The sequence below is a fragment of the Sporothrix schenckii genome (assembly GCF_000961545.1).
Source record: "Sporothrix schenckii 1099-18 chromosome Unknown Cont41, whole genome shotgun sequence".
NCBI lineage: Eukaryota > Fungi > Ascomycota > Sordariomycetes > Ophiostomatales > Ophiostomataceae > Sporothrix > Sporothrix schenckii.
The window spans coordinates 2185145-2203928 of NW_015971142.1; the positions used below are offsets into that span (position 1 = coordinate 2185145).

General features: G+C 55.6%; 7 protein-coding genes across 7 annotated transcripts; 5 read left to right on the plus strand and 2 right to left on the minus strand.

The window, feature by feature from the left end:
• Positions 1–1474: 1474 nt before the first annotated feature.
• Positions 1475–4744, plus strand: SPSK_06945 (uncharacterized protein; the record flags this gene model as incomplete). The annotated part of the gene is made up of 2 exons (XM_016733615.1): positions 1475–1600; positions 1712–4744. The coding sequence occupies 2 exons, from the start codon at positions 1475–1477 to the stop codon at positions 4742–4744; spliced, it is 3159 nt and encodes a 1052-aa protein (XP_016591025.1).
• A 354-nt stretch (positions 4745–5098) lies between these two features.
• SPSK_07665 (3'(2'), 5'-bisphosphate nucleotidase) lies at positions 5099–6256 on the plus strand (the record flags this gene model as incomplete). Its single annotated transcript, XM_016734323.1, has 1 exon — positions 5099–6256. The coding sequence occupies one exon, from the start codon at positions 5099–5101 to the stop codon at positions 6254–6256; it is 1158 nt and encodes a 385-aa protein (XP_016591026.1).
• A 1446-nt stretch (positions 6257–7702) lies between these two features.
• On the plus strand, positions 7703–9898 carry SPSK_07147 (beta-glucosidase; the record flags this gene model as incomplete). The annotated part of the gene is made up of 1 exon (XM_016733814.1): positions 7703–9898. One exon carries the CDS (start codon positions 7703–7705, stop codon positions 9896–9898), a length of 2196 nt encoding a protein of 731 aa, XP_016591027.1.
• Positions 9899–10167: 269 nt separating this feature from the next.
• SPSK_07417 (23S rRNA (adenine1618-N6)-methyltransferase) lies at positions 10168–11765 on the plus strand (the record flags this gene model as incomplete). Its single annotated transcript, XM_016734080.1, has 2 exons — positions 10168–10397; positions 10460–11765. 2 exons carry the CDS (start codon positions 10168–10170, stop codon positions 11763–11765), a joined length of 1536 nt encoding a protein of 511 aa, XP_016591028.1.
• A 447-nt stretch (positions 11766–12212) lies between these two features.
• SPSK_07575 (protein FAM50) lies at positions 12213–13518 on the plus strand (the record flags this gene model as incomplete). Its single annotated transcript, XM_016734234.1, has 2 exons — positions 12213–13049; positions 13144–13518. 2 exons carry the CDS (start codon positions 12213–12215, stop codon positions 13516–13518), a joined length of 1212 nt encoding a protein of 403 aa, XP_016591029.1.
• Positions 13519–13580: 62 nt separating this feature from the next.
• Positions 13581–14213, minus strand: SPSK_07994 (uncharacterized protein; the record flags this gene model as incomplete). The annotated part of the gene is made up of 1 exon (XM_016734646.1): positions 13581–14213. The coding sequence occupies one exon, from the start codon at positions 14211–14213 to the stop codon at positions 13581–13583; it is 633 nt and encodes a 210-aa protein (XP_016591030.1).
• Positions 14214–16383: 2170 nt separating this feature from the next.
• On the minus strand, positions 16384–18784 carry SPSK_07090 (Fungal Zn binuclear cluster domain containing protein; the record flags this gene model as incomplete). The annotated part of the gene is made up of 4 exons (XM_016733759.1): positions 16384–16439; positions 16494–18434; positions 18500–18618; positions 18732–18784. The coding sequence occupies 4 exons, from the start codon at positions 18782–18784 to the stop codon at positions 16384–16386; spliced, it is 2169 nt and encodes a 722-aa protein (XP_016591031.1).

Below are 18784 nucleotides of genomic sequence, written 5' to 3' on the forward strand. Positions count from 1 at the left end.
AACAGCGCGGCTACTGACAGAGCGGCACGGTCCTTTGGGATAATACAGGGTATTGAGATGCAGACTTTGCCGAAAATCCCGAAGAGAGTGAGGGGAAGAAAACGTGAGAGACGGGATTGATAAAAAAACAGAGAGAAAAGTAGGTGGGCAGAATAATAAAAGTTGTGAGCGCTTTGTTGACTTTGTTTGGCTATAGTAACACCTGATTGGTCAGAAATTAGCTGGCTAACAGCCGACTAAACATGGCATCGTCAGCATCGTCCACGAGGAGGTAAAGCCATGCCACTGAGACTGATTCTTCTATTAAATGATATCTTTGAAGAAATAGTAAGTGTTCTCAATAAATAAAAACATTACGATGAATGGTAGCTGAAGGTTACCTCATAAAGTCGTGTAATATACGAGCAAATGCCAACAAACCCCATATATCAATCTTGCCTTGGTGTCTTCGCGCCGAAACTCACACGACTCATTTTACGCGAACCGGGTGCAATAATCCCACTTCACTTTAGGATTGTAGTTTGCTCCATCATCATAAACATATTCGTACGTACGTTTCTTCCGTTACTAGCTTTGCACACTGTCAAAGGCACACTGTCCTGTCTTTCTCGGAACTAGGCGCTGTCATTGGCCCGCGTATGTGGAGTCAGGCGTCGCTGTCCAAGCTTCCCCATGAAAGGCAAGCGCGACTGGTGAAGCGAACGCTGAGTGTTGATAGTCGCTGATTTAGCACCTCGCTCCTTCTCCATTGGATTGAATGCCGCTGCCCTTCTTCTTCTTGTCTTAATTACCAACTGCAATTCCGCCTCTTAATTCTCACGATCCTTTACTTTTCTTCGTTGCCTCATTTGGTTCACCTAAACGCTTGCACATGCGCCCCGACATCAGTGGTTGCCGTCACCCCTGCACACCGCGCCGCTGATCGCTGCCCTTATCCCTGACAAGCAAGCTAAACGCGCTCTGGCTAAGCTGTAACTCCCGCCATTCTTTTCTTTATTGACATTGCGAAGTCGTGCAATTGTCCGACAGCCACGACCACTGCAGACAACACAGAAGCGACAGAAGATACACAACTTGGCGCGTGTTTGGATAGTTTGCAAACGACATAACATATCTCCAAGGCCCTGCGACTGACTGGAAAGATTGCTATTACCCTCGTCTACAAGGTTCCGGTCAATACACGCGCGAGACGGTACATACGGCGCGTCTCGGAGACTGAGCTTCGCGGAGGACTTTTTCGGCAGCGCGACAATCACAACCTTGCCATACTTTTGGGCGCGACTAAATCTTCGTTCGGCGGATCTTGGACTACTGATTTGTTTCTTCCTTCTCTTCATATCACCCATACCGCTCCAGCACATATCGCGTTTTTCTTGCCACATCAAGCCTCGCGATGTTCGAATAAACGCGTTCAGTTTTCAGATCCTCAACTTTCTGACGCGCCCTGACTCCTCGGTATACTTACGACGCCAATATGCCGACCAGCCACGTGTTGCCGGAATCGACCGAGCTTCTGCAGGACATTGCAGATGCCCTCTGGAAGGCGAAGAAGGTGCTGGTGGTGACCGGTGCCGGGATCAGCACCAACTCGGGTATTCCAGTATGTTTTGCGCCCCCCAATTATATTGACTTACATGTTTTTCTCGGCCACTGGCTAACTGCCCCGACTTAGGATTTCCGATCCAAAAATGGACTCTATTCATTGATCCAGGCCCAGTTCGACGCCGCATCGAAAGAGTTCAACGAACCTGGAATGGAAACGATTGAAGACGACGAGACTGAGCCGACGAACAAACGGCAGAGGCGGTCTGAGGACCGGCAGGATAGTAACGTGACAGTTGAACAAGCATTGGCAATAGAAACCCCAGACGCGTCTATGACGAGTAGACGGCGAGGCAGGCCGCGTGGACGGAAGAGCCAAAATGCCTCGCAACCCGAACAAGACACGACAAACCGCACGCCACAGGAAGCGACTGATGGCGAGGAGGGGTCCATTGTGGTCCAGCTGCCGGCTCTCGACCCTAAGAAGTATGCACAGTCGCTGATGACACCGCAAAGAAGAGGCCGTTCTCACCCTGCAGTCGTCGGTGATTCCATTGAGTGTCTTGGTCCATTCCTGCAAAGCTCGTCACCACTCTCCTCCCCACCCTCGATACTTTTCGACCCCTCCGAGGACTTTCAGTCCCACTTAGCGAGATCGCCAGGCTCCTCGTCCAGCAACTCGTCTGTTGCTGCGTCTACTTGTTCTTCAGATGCAGAGTCAGATTCTGAAGACACAGCCAGCTCCTCGCAGCCTACTCTCTCCAGCCAGTCATCCTTTGCAAGCAACCGAAGCACTCTTCCCGTGATGAAGGGCCGTGACTTATTTGACGCCTCCATTTGGGCCGATCCCGTCAAGACCTCCGTTTTCTACACCTTTGCAACGACTCTCCGACAAAAAGTCAGAGAGGTTGTCCCGACCAGAAGCCACGAGTTCATTTCACACCTCCGCAACACAAACAAACTTGTCCGCTGTTACACTCAGAACATTGACGAGATCGAGGAAAAGGTAGGCTTGTCGACGAGCCTCGGCCTGGGCCCGGGTAAGAAGGGCCGCTTCTCGACGCGCTCTGCGCGAGCCTCAGCTGGATCCACAATAGCAAGTAAAGGCGAAGGTTCCCAAGACTCCCCGACCGTCGGTAAGGAACAAGAGTCGCAAGAACCATCTAGCTCCCAGGACTCTCAGGGGTCCGAAGACTCGAGCGCGTCTCAATCGCAGACCGACACAAAAGTTCCCAAGAATGGAGACCCATGTTTCCGTGGTGTGGAATGCGTTTTTCTCCACGGCTCTCTTCGGCTACTGCGCTGTTTCCGCTGCGGTCAAACGACACCGTGGGACGAGGCGGGTCGAGAACTGGAGACCATGTCCGGCCGCCAGCCGAGTTGTCCCAGGTGTGCTGGTGCCACGGCTGCCCGCGAGGGTCGTGGCAAGCGTGCGTTGGCTGTCGGAAAGCTTCGCCCAGACATTGTCCTGTACGGCGAAGAGCACCCCAACGCACACCTGATCTCTCCGATCGTCCAGCACGACATCTCTTTGACGCCCGATATGCTGCTGATTCTTGGTACGAGCCTTAAGGTCCACGGCCTGAAGGTCTTGGTTCGCGAATTCGCTAAGGCCGTCCATAGTCGGGGCGGCAAGGTCGTCTTTGTCAACTTCACCAAGCCTCCCGAGAGCGTCTGGTCCGATGTGATCGACTACTGGGTACAGTGGGACTGCGATGCATGGGTGGACGACCTAAAACAAAAGAAGCCCATAATGTGGTTGCCACCTGGTTCTGTGGTTGACGAGCCAAAAAAGAAGCGGAAGAGCATCTCTTCTGGTGCAACAAAAGGGAAGAGAAACAGCGAAGGGACCAAAACAGACGTTTCAGCAGAGGCGACCACAACGTCAGACGACCAGCAAACAGACGGATGTCGAGGAAGCGGAACGGACGGAGAGAAAGAGAAGAAGAGGAGGGGACGACCTCCAAAACAGAACAACGAAATAGATTGCAACCCGGAGCCGAAGTCCGCATTGGAAGTTTCACTGACAACGGAACTTGCAACGCAGCCAGTCACCGAAAAGGAAGCAACGGGGAAGAAACGCTCACGAACAGGACGACCTCTCAACCCAGATGCAAAGTGGCCTGCTGCTACGCGAGATGACCAGACTAACGGAGCAATCACCGTCTTCAAGATTGTTCAAACTCTGGGACAAATATCTGGTCGCCAAACCGACGAGATGCCGGCGAAACCAACTGGTGCAGTACCCAGAAAGCGGAGGCCCAAGCAAAGGCACTCGGCTCCGGGTGAGCTAGAAAACGTCCTCTCGACTTGCCCTCCTCCAACAAGTACCTCGGCAGCATCCGAGCAGACCACGTTGTCTCTGCCCGAGCTCCTTCCAAGCACAACCATTGAGCTGGCCGTTGCACAAACCGCGGTTCTTCCAAACGACCGGACCGAACTGACTATGCCGCTTGCCGACATCTCTACAAATATATTGCCCAACCTTACGATTACGTCCCGACCATTGGCAGGTCCTGGTAAATACTCGATTCTGTCAGCTGTCAAGGCGAACCCACGGCGAAGACAGTCAAAGAAGATTTTCGAAGGTGGTAGCAGCGGCCCTGGAGGGCCTCTATGGACCGAGGTGCAGACAAAGACACCCAAACAACAGCAACAGCAGCAGCGGAAACAGGCCGACGCTCGAGGACGATCAAAATCAATGGGTGTTCAAGCATCTTTAGACCCGCCCATAGCAGCAGCAACCCCAAGTCCCAACACAAGTCCTGTCGACACAGCGTGGTCTGCTACGGACCGAATTGCTCAACAGCTCATGATGGACCTCAGTGGCTCGTCGTTTCCAGCGTACTCGTCACGAGAGCCTCCCATCAACTGCTCTAGTCCGGCACCTCTGCCGTCAAGAGAGACCATGCAGCTGCCTCTCCCGACAGGTCACCGTCAATCACTGCCGGTGGACAACTCTCAGGCGCCAACGATGCAATTATCTTCGAACCCTACAGTGCTACCGCCCATTCGAAAGATATTTCCAGAACTGCAGCCACGGTGGCCGCCCGAGAATACCTTTTTCTTCCAGGACCCGCTCGGCAGCCGATACTCGTACCCGCCCCAGCGGCCACAGCAAGAGTGGAGCTGTACGGATCAGCTTGTGCGGGAAGCCGATGAACAGCTGAAGGCAGTGGTCATTCATAGACAGCAACAATGAATGGCGTAGAGGCATATTTTAGGCAGAGCCTCTCCTTTTGTCTATGTTCGAAAAAATACCCCTTTTTGGCTCCGTACCCTAAGCTTCTGTATATATGCCTTTATTAGCAACTCCTTTTTTGGTTTTAAACGGAACAAAGCATGCAAACGCTCGAAAACTGAGACCAATTTTGTGTTCTTGATTGTGATGCGGCTTGGTTAAGAAAGTCTGTTAGTGCGGCCTGGCTGGCCCACACCGATTATCCCACCGCCCTTTTTAGCAAGACCAGCAGCAATTTTGCGATGATTTTCAAAGTCATGCTTCATTGCCACTGTCACAGCCCACACTAATTACGACCGTCCCACACCTTTCACGATGGACAGCCCATACCAACGTGAGCTCCAGGTGGCCATTCGGGCCGCCGAGCAGGCGGCGCGTGTAAGCCAGGCCGTTCTACCGGACACAGACAAAGGTGCCGTCGAGAAGGAGGACAACCTAGGCCCCGTCACAATCGGGGACTTTGCCATTCAGGCTTTGCTGACGGCGTCGCTGCACGCGGCGTTCCCGAACGACATATTTGTCGGCGAAGAGGACGCCAGCGCGCTGCGTGCTGATCCTGTGCTGTGCGAGCGCGTCTGGACGACACTCCAGCGGACGGTGGACACGAGCGTCGCACCCAGCACCGGCGCACAATGCGTGCTGCCGACGAACCAAGCCGACCTGTGCGACACAATTGACCAGTGCCAGAACGCTCCCGGTCCCGGTCGCGTGTGGGTGTTTGACCCGATCGACGGGACCAAGACGTTTTTGCGGCGCGAGATGTATGCCATTAATGTGGCCCTGCTCGTCGACGGGCAGCAGACGGTGGCCGTCGTGGGATGTCCCCTGCTGTCGCCCGATGCAGAGACGGGCGACACGGCTGCAACGGCAACGATCCAGAACGACTCTATTGACCCAACGGGACGAGGCAGCCTCTTTTTTGCCGTTAAGGGTCACGGGGCCTATGTGCGGCCCCTGTTTGAGGAGTCGCGACAGAACAGAGGATCAGATCTCACTGTGGCCGCAACGGCAGTGCCGAGACGCCTGCCCCGCTACGCTGCATCCTCGCCGTCGTCACAAACAGTCCTACGGCCTGTTACGTGCTATTTTCTCCAAGAATCGGCCCTCGACGACGTGCACCGGGCCGTGGCAGACCGGCTAGGCGTCCCCTTTCCCGGCAGCGACCTGCTCGGATGGGTGCCCCGGTGGTCCGCGCTGGCGACGGGACGGGCCAACATGACCGTCTGGGTGTACCGGCGGCGCGACAGGCACGCTAAGATCTGGGACCACGCAGGTGCCATGCTGTTGTTTGAGGAGGTGGGTGGCAAAATCACCGACGTGGACGGCAAGCCACTGGACCTGTTGGCCGGCCGGATCTTGGTCAACAACTTTGGATTTGTCGCAGCGCCGGCCGACGCGCACGAGGCGGTGCTGAAGGCGGTACATGCCGTGCTGCGTGATCAAGGACGGACCGATTTGTTGAGTGCGAATTGAGGGGGAAACGCGGTTCTAGCGCGACGTTTTGAATGGAAAGCAAAAAAAGAGCAAAAAAGCTAGGGTCACAATAGCAGATGGACAAATCGCAACACTCGGCCACATTGCACATTTGGCCGAGACTCAGTTTTATTCTTTACATCTTCTACGTTGGCATCGCCTTCTTTGTCGTCTTAATTTTTGGCCGTTAATTACAACGTACAGCAGGGAAAGTAACGGAACCCCTGCATTATTCGGCGCAGCAGCGCCGAGTTATATTGATCGCCCACTTTTTTGTCTTAAAGATGCAATAAGACGCTACAGGAACCAAGAACGGGTGAAAGCAAGACACGGTTACTAGAGGTTCAAGAGCTATTCGGCAAAAATGGAAGTTACTTCCCCTTCTTATATGAAGCTACGCTCAAGGTTCAGCAAAGGATAGGATGGGAGAAGAGAGAACAAGCATACGTCGTATATTGGCGGAGAATAATTGTCACTTACCGGCCCGTTTTGCCTCATATGGTTGGCAACATCGAGGTGTTTTATACCTTGGCACGATGTACAAGCCAGAGATAACGGGTATTGGGGATTGTATCAACCTAAATAGGAAATGTACGGAGCAATCAGAACGGAGACCATGATCCAGTATGCCCCATGTATCCCAGCCGGGCAGCGAGAACAAACCACAGAACTGGTAGGAAAGCAAGGCCAAGTATCTTTGGTAAAGGCCACAGGAAAGAAAATCAATCTGCAAAGAGCGCCGCTTTGGAGAAACGAAAGGCCCTCCCATAATGGAAACATGGATATTGTGTCTGCGATTATTGTGTCCAACGTTTAGCCCCATCCACATAGTCTGATATATCAATTTACACACTCCATCATGTCTTCGCCTTCTTCTTTAACCTACCGTCCCCGCAACATATACTACGGCTGGCTGGGTATGTGGTCGAAGCCTGCCCGCTGGCTATACCCAAAACTGTACATAAGGCAAAAAGATATTTATGAAAAAAGAGAGTGACAAGACAAATCCCAGAAGCGGAAGGAAAGAGCGGAAGACGCAATTCCCTCTGGCCACAGTCGGCACCTTCCCTCTTGTGAATGTTATTTGCTCTCAAGTGTGGGGATGGAAAGAATACCCGGCTCGTTTTGCACCAAGGCAGGCACGAGTCGGTTTGTTGCTTGCTCCTCCTTCCTCTGTTTCAGTATGGCTCTGTTTACCATGCTCCGTTGTGATTTTAGTTCTGGCATCGTATAAGAAGCAGGGGGCGTCTCGCGCTGTTAACATTTGCACGAAGTTTCTGGGGCACCCAGGGACACGTCGCAGCAGCAAGTCGGGGCTATACAGTTGCTTACCGTCCGTACCATCTTTACGTCTTTTTGGGGGCTTGGTCATCATTTCCATTTCATTGCTTGGAATAGGACGCTGTGCATTGTTTTTATTATCCTTCAATCATCACTGCGGAAACAATGACGGCTCTCGTCCGTGCAACGCTGCTTCTTGCGGCGGCAGCCGTGATTTCACCGGCCCAGGCGGACATTTTGGCCAATGGCGGTTTGGACTGGGACGCTGCTTACACCAAGGCCGCGGCGGCGGTCACCAAGCTCTCGCAGCAAGACAAGGTCAACATCGTGTCGGGCGTCGGCTGGAACAAGGGCCCCTGTGTCGGCAACACGCCGCCCATCGGCTCCATTAACTACCCACAGCTGTGCTTGCAAGATGGCCCGCTTGGTATCCGGTACGGCACGGGCGTCACGGCCTTTACACCAGGTATTCAGGCCGCCTCCACATGGGACCGCGCGCTGATCAGCCAGCGCGGCCAATACATGGGTGAGGAGGCCAAGGGCTGCGGGATACACGTGCTGCTGGGCCCCGTGGGCGGCCCGCTCGGGAAAATACCGGTTGGTGGCCGTAACTGGGAAGGGTTTGGGCCGGACCCGTACCTGACGGGCGTGGCCATGGCGGAGACGATCCAGGGGATGCAAGGTGCCGGTGTCCAGGCGTGCGCGAAACACTTTATCCTCAACGAGCAGGAGCTCAACCGTGAGACGATCAGCTCGACCGTCGACGACCGCACGATGCACGAGCTGTACCTGTGGCCGTTTGCGGACGCGGTGCGCGCCGGCGTCGCGTCCGTCATGTGCTCATACAACAAGGTCAACGGCACCTGGGCATGTGAGAACAAGAACATTCTCACCAACTTGCTCAAGGAGGAGTTGGGCTTCCGAGGCTACGTGGTGAGCGACTGGAACGCACAGCACACGACGACAGGTGCTGCGACGGGTGGCATGGACATGACGATGCCCGGCAGCGACTACGACGGCAAGACGATTCTGTGGGGCCCGCAGCTGACGAGTGCGGTCAACAGCGGCCAGGTGGCCAAGGAACGGCTCGACGACATGGCGACGCGCATCCTGGCGTCATGGTACCTGGTCGGGCAGGACAAGGGCTACCCGGGCACCAACATCAAGGCGTCGGTGCAGTCGACGCACAAGGACAACGTACGTGCCGTGGCACGCGACGGCATCGTGCTGCTACAAAATGAGGGCAACATCTTACCCCTGGGCAAGCCCAAGAAGTTGGCCGTCGTGGGCTCAGCCGCCGTTGTCAACCCTAAGGGTATGAACTCGTGTGCCGACCATGGCTGCAACACAGGCGCGCTCGGCATGGGCTGGGGGTCTGGTACTGCCAGCTACCCCTATTTTGTGGCGCCGTACGACGCGCTCAAGACACGTGCGGCCGCCGACGGCACGCAGATTTCGCTTTCCAGCAGCGACGCGACGAACTCCGTAGAAAGCACGGTGCAGGGCGCGGACGCAGCTATCGTAGTCATCACAGCGGATTCGGGCGAGGGCTACATCACCGTCGAGAAGGTCGCCGGTGACCGCAACGACCTGGACCCGTGGCACAACGGCAACGCACTCGTGGCGGCTGTCGCGGCGGCCAATCCCAACACGATCGTGGTCGTGCACAGCGTCGGTCCCATTGTCCTCGAGTCGATCCTCAAGAACACAGGCGTCAAAGCCGTTGTCTGGGCCGGCCTTCCTAGCCAGGAGAGCGGCAACGCGCTGGTCGATGTGCTGTACGGCCTGGTGTCGCCGTCGGGCAAGCTGCCATATACCATTGCCAAGAGTGCCGCCGACTACGGCACCGCTGTCTCGCACGGCAGCGACGACTTTGCCGAGGGCCTCTACATCGACTACCGCCACTTTGACGAGAAGAACATTGAGCCGCGGTTCCCCTTTGGCTTCGGCCTGTCCTACACCAACTTCACGTACGGCGACATCAAGGTCACGTCGACTGCGAAGTCTGGCGCGGCATCTGGCGCCGTGGGCCCTGGAGGCAAGGCCGACCTGTTCGAGGACGTTGCGACCGTCACCATCAGCCTGACCAACAGCGGCAGTGTCGCCGGCGCCGAGGCGGCACAGCTGTACCTGACGCTGCCGAGCGGTTCGCCGGCCGCCCCGCCCAAGCAGCTCCGCGGCTTCGACAAGCTCAAGCTAGAACCAGGCGCGACAGGAACCGTGACGTTCAACTTGCGGCAAAAGGACCTGAGCTATTGGGACGCGGCGAAGGGGTGGGTGGTGCCGAGCGGAACGTTCACAGTCCAAGTGGGCGCGAGCAGCCGTGATCTGCGTCTGACGGGAACATTCAACGTGGCGTAATTACGGTTGTTTCGAGGGTGTCGCGAGATTAGGAGAAATAGGATAGAAGTACAACATCGAGGTGTACAGATAACAAAATTCATTTTTATCAAGTTTAGTTGAGGCTGCTTAATATTACCGCTTTGTTTGGACGAGGACAGCGCTGGTGGAATTATTAGTCTGTGTTATAGGCCTGCAACCCAGCGCAAAAGCTCACAAGGAGACCACTTGGTGTTAAGCGACTTAGACTACCCCAAAGTTTCCAAACAACACAACCACCATAAACAACGATGGCAGATGACGCAAACAACAGCGGCCGGGATCCCAGCACAGACACGCTTGCAACCCCGGCATCGACAACCAGTCTTTATGTGGTTGACGACCAGATGAACGACGGCGCTGAGGGTGCACGCCCCGAGTCCGTTGTGCCTCAGCGCCCAGACGCTTACTATCGCGACCTCTACAAAGATCGCTTAGATTTTCGCGCCCTTGCTCGCGACGACCCAGACCTCAAGGCTGTGTACGCTCCTTTCCATACCACGCATGCCTTGCTACATGGACGAGATGCTAACTGCTCTACAGCCTCCACAATGGCCAGCTCGACTTTCGGGACCCGGCTGCCGTCCGCCAATTGACAATCACGTTGCTCTGGCGCGACTTTGGCTTGAAGCTGGAACTACCTGAGAACCGTCTCTGTCCACCCATCCCCAACCGGCACAGCTACGTCGTCTGGATTAAGGCCCTGATGGAGGACGATGGCCCTGCCGTCGGCCTCGACATTGGCACCGGTGCAAGCTGCATCTATCCGTTGCTAGCCTGCGCACAGCGTCACAAGTGGCAATTTCTTGCGACCGACATTGACGCCGAAAGCCTCACGTTTGCCCGCGACAACGTGGCCCGCAACGGCCTCGCGGACCGGATACAAGTTGTCGCGCGATCTCCTGATGAACCGCTCATTTGTACGGGCGACGATCCCTCCGCCGCATCCCCCTCCTCCTCTTCCTCCTCCCCTTCACTCGACTTTACCATGTGCAATCCGCCGTTTTATGCGTCCGCGGACGAGATGACGGCGTCAGCTGCCGCGAAGAAGCAGCCGCCACACTCGGCCTGCACGGGCGCCCTTGTGGAGATGGTGTATGCAGCTCGAGACGGCCACACTGGCGGCGAGATTGCCTTTGTCGGCCGCATCTTGGACGAGTCGGCCAAGCTCCGCAGCCGTGTCCGCTGGTACACGGCCATGCTCGGCAAGCTCGCGAGCCTCAACGTTCTCGTCGGCCAGCTGCGTGCCCGCGGTATTGACAACTACGCCGTCGCCGCGTTTGTGCAAGGGACCAAGACGCGTCGCTGGGCGCTGGGTTGGAGCTACGGCGCACGACGGCCCGCCATGGCGGCTGCACGAGGAGGCAGCGATGGGTCTGGTCTCGAGTCATACCGGCACATACTGCCGCCGATTTCTGAAGTGGACGTGCTGAGTGTGCCTCGGGGCAATCAGGCGACGTCCGCCACCGACACAGTCTCGCTGTCGACGGCGATTGACGCACTCATGCAGAGTCTGGCGCTCGCGGCCTGGGACTGGGACGAGGAGGCACTACTAGGCGTGGGCCGAGCGCGCGAGAACGTGTGGGGCCGGGCCTGGAGACGAAAGAAGCAGCGTGAAGAACGAGCGGCAGCAGAAGGTGGCCCGCCAAAGCCAACAGAAGATCCAGCAACCCTTCCTCTTGGCCGTGACGAAGATCCGGCGTTTGGCTTTGTGGTGACAGTCCGCGTAGGTGTGACAGAGACCATTGTCCATTGCCGCTGGCTCGAGGGCCACAACGAGGCGATGTACCAAAGCTTTTGTGGATTCCTCAAGGACAAGTTAAAACCATCACGACCAGAAGGAGACTAAGTTACAGGTTGAAGATCCGCCGTGATTGTTGGTACTTTGTTGTGCTACCTGTCAGGTATAGTAGACTCAACGGCTGACCTTTGTATTCTATTTAATGTAGTTGTCTATAAGATGAAATAGAAACAAATTTAACAATAAATAAATAAATTTAATTAGAAAAAGATGAAATAATATGGATGATAGCTAGCGATACTGACAAAGGACATACAGTGTAGGGTGCGAATTACACATGTAGCACTGTGCTCTTGGTACTGCAATTCTCCACCTAAACTACGCTGTACGTCAGAGCTTCTCAGAAACGAAAGTCTATTTACAAATTTTAGGCAAGCTCTGCTTCCACAATACTAAACACGGGCAGGCACCACCGTTCTTCGACCAGGGCGATTGCGACGCTCTTTTTCCTCCCTAACGTCGTCCCGCAAAGCCAGAGCACCAGTGGCCGCCATAATGTCTGGCTCCGGCAACAATTCGCGCTTCACGGCGCCGAACCAGACGACCGAGCAGCGACTGTCGACCAACGTCGTGGGTCTCGTTGAGCTGTCCGACTTCCGCAAGCGGCGCGCCGAGGTTCTTGAGCAGCAGGAACGTGAAGCGCGTGAGGCGGCCAAGGCGGGACCGACCGAAGATGCGAGTGACGGGAACGGAGGAACCGGGTCAGCGACCCCCGACGCCGGCCGCGATTCGCCAGCGGGAACAGGCGATGCAGCAGCCGGTACAGGCGGCAGCGAGGCAGAGGGTGGTCCGGCCAAGAAGAAGACGAAGACCAAGGACGGCAAGAACAAGAAGAAAAAGGGTGGCAAGACGAGCAAACTATCCTTTTTGGGGGACGACGAAGGCGACGACGAAGACGGGGACGGGGACGACGACGTCCATCATAAGAAGAGCAAGGCCAGCGCGAAAGATTCGGCCTCGTCCTCCCTCGCGCCCTCGCCCTCGCCCTCTACTACGAGCGACCTGCCGCCCATCAAATCGTTCACGCAACAAGCACTGCGGCGGCAGGCCGCCGAGCGTGAAGCGCTGCGTAAAGAGTTTTTGGCGCTGCAGGCGGCCGTCAAGGCCAGCGAGGTGGCCATTCCCTTTGTCTTTTACGAGGGCGCCAACATCCCCGGCGGCACGGTGCGCGTCAAAAAGGGCGACCATGTGTGGCTGTTTCTGGACCGCAGCCGCAAAGTGGGTGCGCGCCTGGGTGTCGGCGAGAAGCGGTTGAGCAAGGCGCGGCTGCACTGGGCGCGCATCAACGTGGACGACCTGATGCTGGTCCGCGGCAATCTCATTATACCCCATGTATGTTCCCAGCGTGCCTCGTGTGTCTCTTTGTGTATTTCCATGTACAAATAACCTATGGGCCCACGTACATACTGACCAAAAATCCAAACAGCACTATGACTTTTATTTTTTCGTCATCAACAAGACCCTTGGCCCTGGCGGCGAGCGGGTGTTCAACTATACCAACGAGGCGCCGACAACGGCAGCACAGACAGCCCCTCTCACGACGCCGCGCAACAGCGTGAAAAAGGACGGTGGTGGTGATGGTGATGATGAGACGGCGGCGGCGGCGGAGGAGGATTTTAGTCACCTCGAAGGGGCCAACGACGACCCGGGCCTCACAAAGGTTGTCGACCGCCGCTGGTACGAGCGCAACAAGCACATCTTCCCGGCGAGTCTCTGGCAGGAGTTTGACCCGGAGGAAGACTATGTCCACCAAGTGCGGCGCGACCAGGGCGGCAATGCCTTTTTCTTTACCCCCAAGTGAGGGACAAGCGGAAGCGGGTGATTTTGTTTTGTTTGTTATACCAATGGTCCCTTTACCATCTATCACGCTCCGGCCACGGCCGCTGGGGTCACGGCAACCGACAAGCCCCATAGGGCCGCCGCGAGCACCAGCCAGCCAGGCCATAACACCACTAGCAGCACCCCATTACCGCTCGGGCCCATGAACAGCAGCGCCACCTCAAAGTACAGCTTTTTGCGGAGCCGCGTCGCGGGCTTGCACGCCCACAGGTGCCACCAGAAGGCCAGCCAGACGGCCTGCCCGCACCGCACCGCACACAGCTGCGCCGTTGCCACAAGGAACGTGCCGAGGATAATAAGGAGGCGGGCAGTATGGCGTACCACCCATGCGGCAGGTTTGGCTGCTGTCGCCGCAAGTGCCCAGGCATAGACGGTATTGCTGTGGCAGCGATAGATAATGTCGAGCGTGGACGAGCGAAGCGAGAGGGGAAGGTGGGTGGTTGTTGTGGCGGCGGTTGTCGCTGGTGTTGGCGTCGCCGTAGCCTTGTTGATTGACATTGAGAAGGACTCCGGATGAGCTGCGGAGGCGCCCGTTACTTGTGCTGCTACCTCTGGATGTGTTGAAGTCTTTTGTGTCTGGAGGCCAGAGACGTCTGAAGCCGACGAGGCGGCCGTGAGGAAGGCCATGGGGCCTGTGAAGAGGGAGAGGGTTGTCATGATTCTTGATAGAAAGGTTTCCGACTCTTTTGCGTTGGCGATATCGAGGTCGATTAATCAAATTACTCGAGGCAGAGGGGTGTATGTGAGTGTCGAGTGAGGACAAGTACGACGGTCATATAGAAGCTCAGTAATGTATGCCCAAATTCGTCGTGAAGAAGTGAAACCCAAGACTTGAAACAAAAAAATAATGACAACAATAAAAAGGAACAAAACGACGACCGAGACAGTAGCATTTATTTCTCACGGAAGGTCTTTCATAGTATTTGATTTTGATCACCTACCCTCTCTCGTTTCACACAAATGCTGTGCCAGTGTTTACTTTTGCTATCCGGCAGCAAACTACTACACCTATTGCTGACACGAACAACCCCCTCTTCTCTTCGCCCCCGCGTGCAATCCGCATGTTCCATGCCCGTCTTGTCAACCAATGTATTGGGCCGCCGTGCAGCACATGGGAGCATATGGTGGCTCGAGGCTGTGGTGGTGGTGGAGGTAGGAGTTTAGTCACCTGGCTCTGATCCGCTCACATTCCGCAAACGCCCTAGCCAGACAATTTTCGGAAGAGCGACAAGTGCCCGGCGAGACGCCTGGGAATAGCACGAAACGGCCGTTTGCGACCATTCGAGACCCGTCTTCTTAGATGTTCCGGACAATCTCGTCCTCGGAATCAGAGACGTGCTGGCGGTTATTTTGGTACCCCCCTCTGGCTCCGCCTAGTGGGATGCTTCAAGAGGAGTAATAGATGAACGTTGTCGCCAACGGCGCCATTTGCAAATAAACACGCACACGTGGGGGACCATTAATACATTATTCCATAAATCGGCCGAAGGGGCCGTTTCTCTTTCTCCTTTGTCTCAACGAACGGTCGCGGCGAATGTTTCCTCTATTTTGAGGCCTGTTGTACTACCCGTCATCGTTTCGGCGTCTTAATTAGAAATATCTTGGAAAGACATACGTCGCGTAAGGAAAACGTCGTGTCATCCCCATATACGGAGTACGTCGTATATGCAGTGGCCGAATGTAGAACTGACCGGCACATCAATCCCCCAGCACAGACACAGGTTAGGGAAATCAATGACCTCTCTCACAACTTCCGCGGTTTGCTCATTGTGGCAAGCCGAACCGGTGGGCGAACGGGTACATTGAGACGTCAAATTTGCTTATTTTTGCTGTGCCGTTCGACGTTCGCAAAGAACGACAAAGTAATGTTTATATCCCTTGCCTGCCTTGACACTCTGAGCGTCGAAACAGGTATTACTGCGGGGGAAAATGCACGTCGTAAGGAGGGTTGAAGACACAACGTCGAAGAGTGGCAAGTCTTTTCATGGCAAGGAACGGCAGATGCGGAGATGCCGGTTTCGACTTTACTGTTCATTCGCCTCTGCAGCATATGTTCAGGAAGCGCAGCCTTGTGCCAGCAAAGTGCACAAGCATTGGCTGCAGGGACAAGAGGTGGCATTGCTGGCCGGGTACCAATCACAGCATGGACCCTGTTTCCTGTACTGCAGATTCCAGAACTGATCAACAATCTGACAGGTTTGCTATTATTGGTGGGACTAACTGGTTGACAAAAGAAAAAGACGAAAGAGAAGAGTAACGCGACGAACGTGAACAGGACTGGCCTTATGCTTTGGTGAGGACGGGCGGAGGGGCGCTAGCAAAACGTGGCGCGCGCCACTTTATGATTGGTCGGTGAAGACTCCGTCACAACAGCCACAGACGACGCGGAGTTCGACAAAGGCAACGCAGATCAGCCAACGGAGAAACGCAATGGAGAGAGTAGAGGATGGAGAATTCGTATTTTGTACCCTTTTCCAAGAACAGTACAGTAAAATATCCAGACATATGGCGGCAATCGACATGGAATATCACGTAAGACGCGAAGTAAACCTCTTGAGCTTTTTCAGCCTCCAGATCACCCCCGTTAAAAGCAAAAAGAACCCCCTCCCAATGATAAATCAATGCCAGTCCCTGTCCCGATGGTAAAATAAATACAAACGCTATTCGTACACGCGTAACTGCATTTATTTGGTATTATACGCCGCTTTGGTCGTCCATGGGCTTTGGATTAATGCCAATATTTATATGGACTCTGTCATCCGCATCATTCAGTATGTCGTTTTATCTACTTCGCTTGGCCTCTAGTCGATATGTTATTCGTTGTAAATCAAGGAACTGGTTCCTCCAGTAACATCAGGCTTTCGGCCGAGAGGCGAATTTGATCTGATTATTCGTTAGGACGTGTTGTTTTGATAAAGAGCACAGTTCACAACATACCTCGCATCGAACGCAACGCCTCAAACGCGGTCGCGTAGTTCTCCAGTGCTGCCAGGATCGACGTCAACCCCCGTTGCAGTTGCACAAGCATGCTGACGAGGTAGCCGTTGCTCGATGTGCTTGGCTGCAGGACCTTGGTCTTCCGGTAGATGGACAGGAACACATATGCACCCTGCATTGCGCAGCACACAAACGACGGCAGCATCCGTGGCGCTACAATGGGCGATGTTGGCGACAGGAAGCCGAGCTCCAGTCCGTACTGACCCGACGGGTTAGGGTATGGAAGACCGTCAAACCCGCGCGCAATGTTGAGCGCGGATCGTAAGCAGATTTTGGCGGAGTAGTGACTGCTGAAAGGCACCCTCGTGTTGCTGCCGTTGCTGTTGCCGTTGCCGTTGTTGACGCTGCTTGTGGTGCCGCTGTCGTGAGCGCCGCCGGCGTGGTTGCCCGCCATATCAACGTCGCTCATCGTTGCCACCATAATGGCGGCCTCGAGCTGCTGTTGGTGGTTTGTCGTTGGCGGTGAGGCCGTACCAGTCTGTGGTGGCGAGCCGAGGGACGAGACATACGACAAGCTCTCCGGGCTCCCGGAAGTCTTCGTTGAGTTGGTCGTTGAGTGGCTGTGGGGGAGCGAGTTGCTTGCCGAATGAAGGCTGCTAAGAGGGGTGCAGCACAATGGCCACGGCAATGGCTCGTAGCCGTCCGGGGCCACCTCCGAGGTAGACTTGAGGTCACAGTGCTTGCCACTAAAGATGGGCACGTCGTAAAAGGCGCAGTACCGGTGCACCTTTACCCGGGCACTGTTTATTTTGATGCGAGCCATGCTCCGTAGCGTCCGTATCAAGCACGTCTCGGCGGGTTCGACAACCGGTGCCAGGCAACCGCTGAATGCCCAGCTCTCGGAGCGTTCTACCATGGGCGCTATGCGGCTCTCCAGGTCTGTCATTTTCTTATAGATTGGCTCCATGTCACCTTGCGTGGCCAGGGCCTTGTTCATTTGGATGACGAATTGCGTCGCTGCGAGTATTGCTTGCTGGGACTCGATGAAGACGGGCCATGCTTCTGGATCGACATCCAATGTAGGATACTTGGTCGTGAACGACGCGTTGTACAGCTCCAGCGGAGGAGGCGTGTTGCTCACGATCGAGCTCTGCGTCGCACAGACATAGGTCATCCACCACACCCGCCGCTTGGCCTCTGCAAAGAAATCGCTGTCGTCTGTCTGCGTGTGTAGCGAGAAGGATGTCATGGCCTCCATCAATGCTTGCCCTGCGCGCGTGCGCATCTTCTTGATGTTGCCTCGCTGCGCATATTCGTAGATACTGAGCAAGTCGAGGGCGATGATGCTCTCAAGCTCGACAGGGACGCGGGGGTGGAAGGGCCGATGGTCGGCCGGTGGTGGTGATGATTCGAGTGCCTTGTGCGGCTCTGTTGCCGAGTGCGGAATTTCCGATTCGGCTTCGATGGATTCAATGGCAGACTGTGCAAAAAACTGCGCACACTTACGGCGGAACAGGACGGAGTCCGGGCCGGACGGGTTTGTGTCTTCGGCACATGGGATCAGAGCGAGCACGGCCGAGAGGGCAAGGGCAATGGGTGTTGACGGTTCGAAGGCCTCTTCCAGAGGTGGTTCATTTTGCGATAGCGGGATGGGCTCGTCGACCGGTGGGGATGTCTCAGGTGGTGGCAAAATCGGTACGTAAGGGTGTATCCAGCAGTAGTAGGCCTGGAGCAGTGTGCGGTCGCTGCGATAGGTACGGACCAGAGGTCCTGACGTTGCAGGCACCGGGAGGATGCCCTGTGGTACGGACACGCCGTCGAACACGCCGGTGGAGAAGGCCGTGGGGAAGAGGCTGTCAAAAATGAAGTCGCTGTCTTGAGGCATGTCCGGCAACTGGCCGAGTCCGGCGCCAGGGTCGACATAGTTTTGCACGTCGACAGCTGAGGATACGCAGACCGTTAGAGGGAATAGTGGGCTGTTTATACGAGGGGATAGATGCACATACGCTGTTGGGATGCGTCGGGAAGCAGAAGGCTGTCAGCCTCTTGTGGATGAGCGTTCAATGAGGCGCGCGGCGGTGAGTTGGAAGCAGTCTTCTTGCGGATTCTGGGACCGCCACGTCGGCTGGGACGATATACACATTCGTTGCTCTTGGTCACGCACTAAACATCACCATGTCAGCCAAACCGCTCGTGGTCCGGATTTGTACAGGTCGGGGTGCCGAGAGAGTGGCATACTGATGTACAGGGTCGGCCCCCATCACATCGTGTCCGTGATGCACGACTGTCAT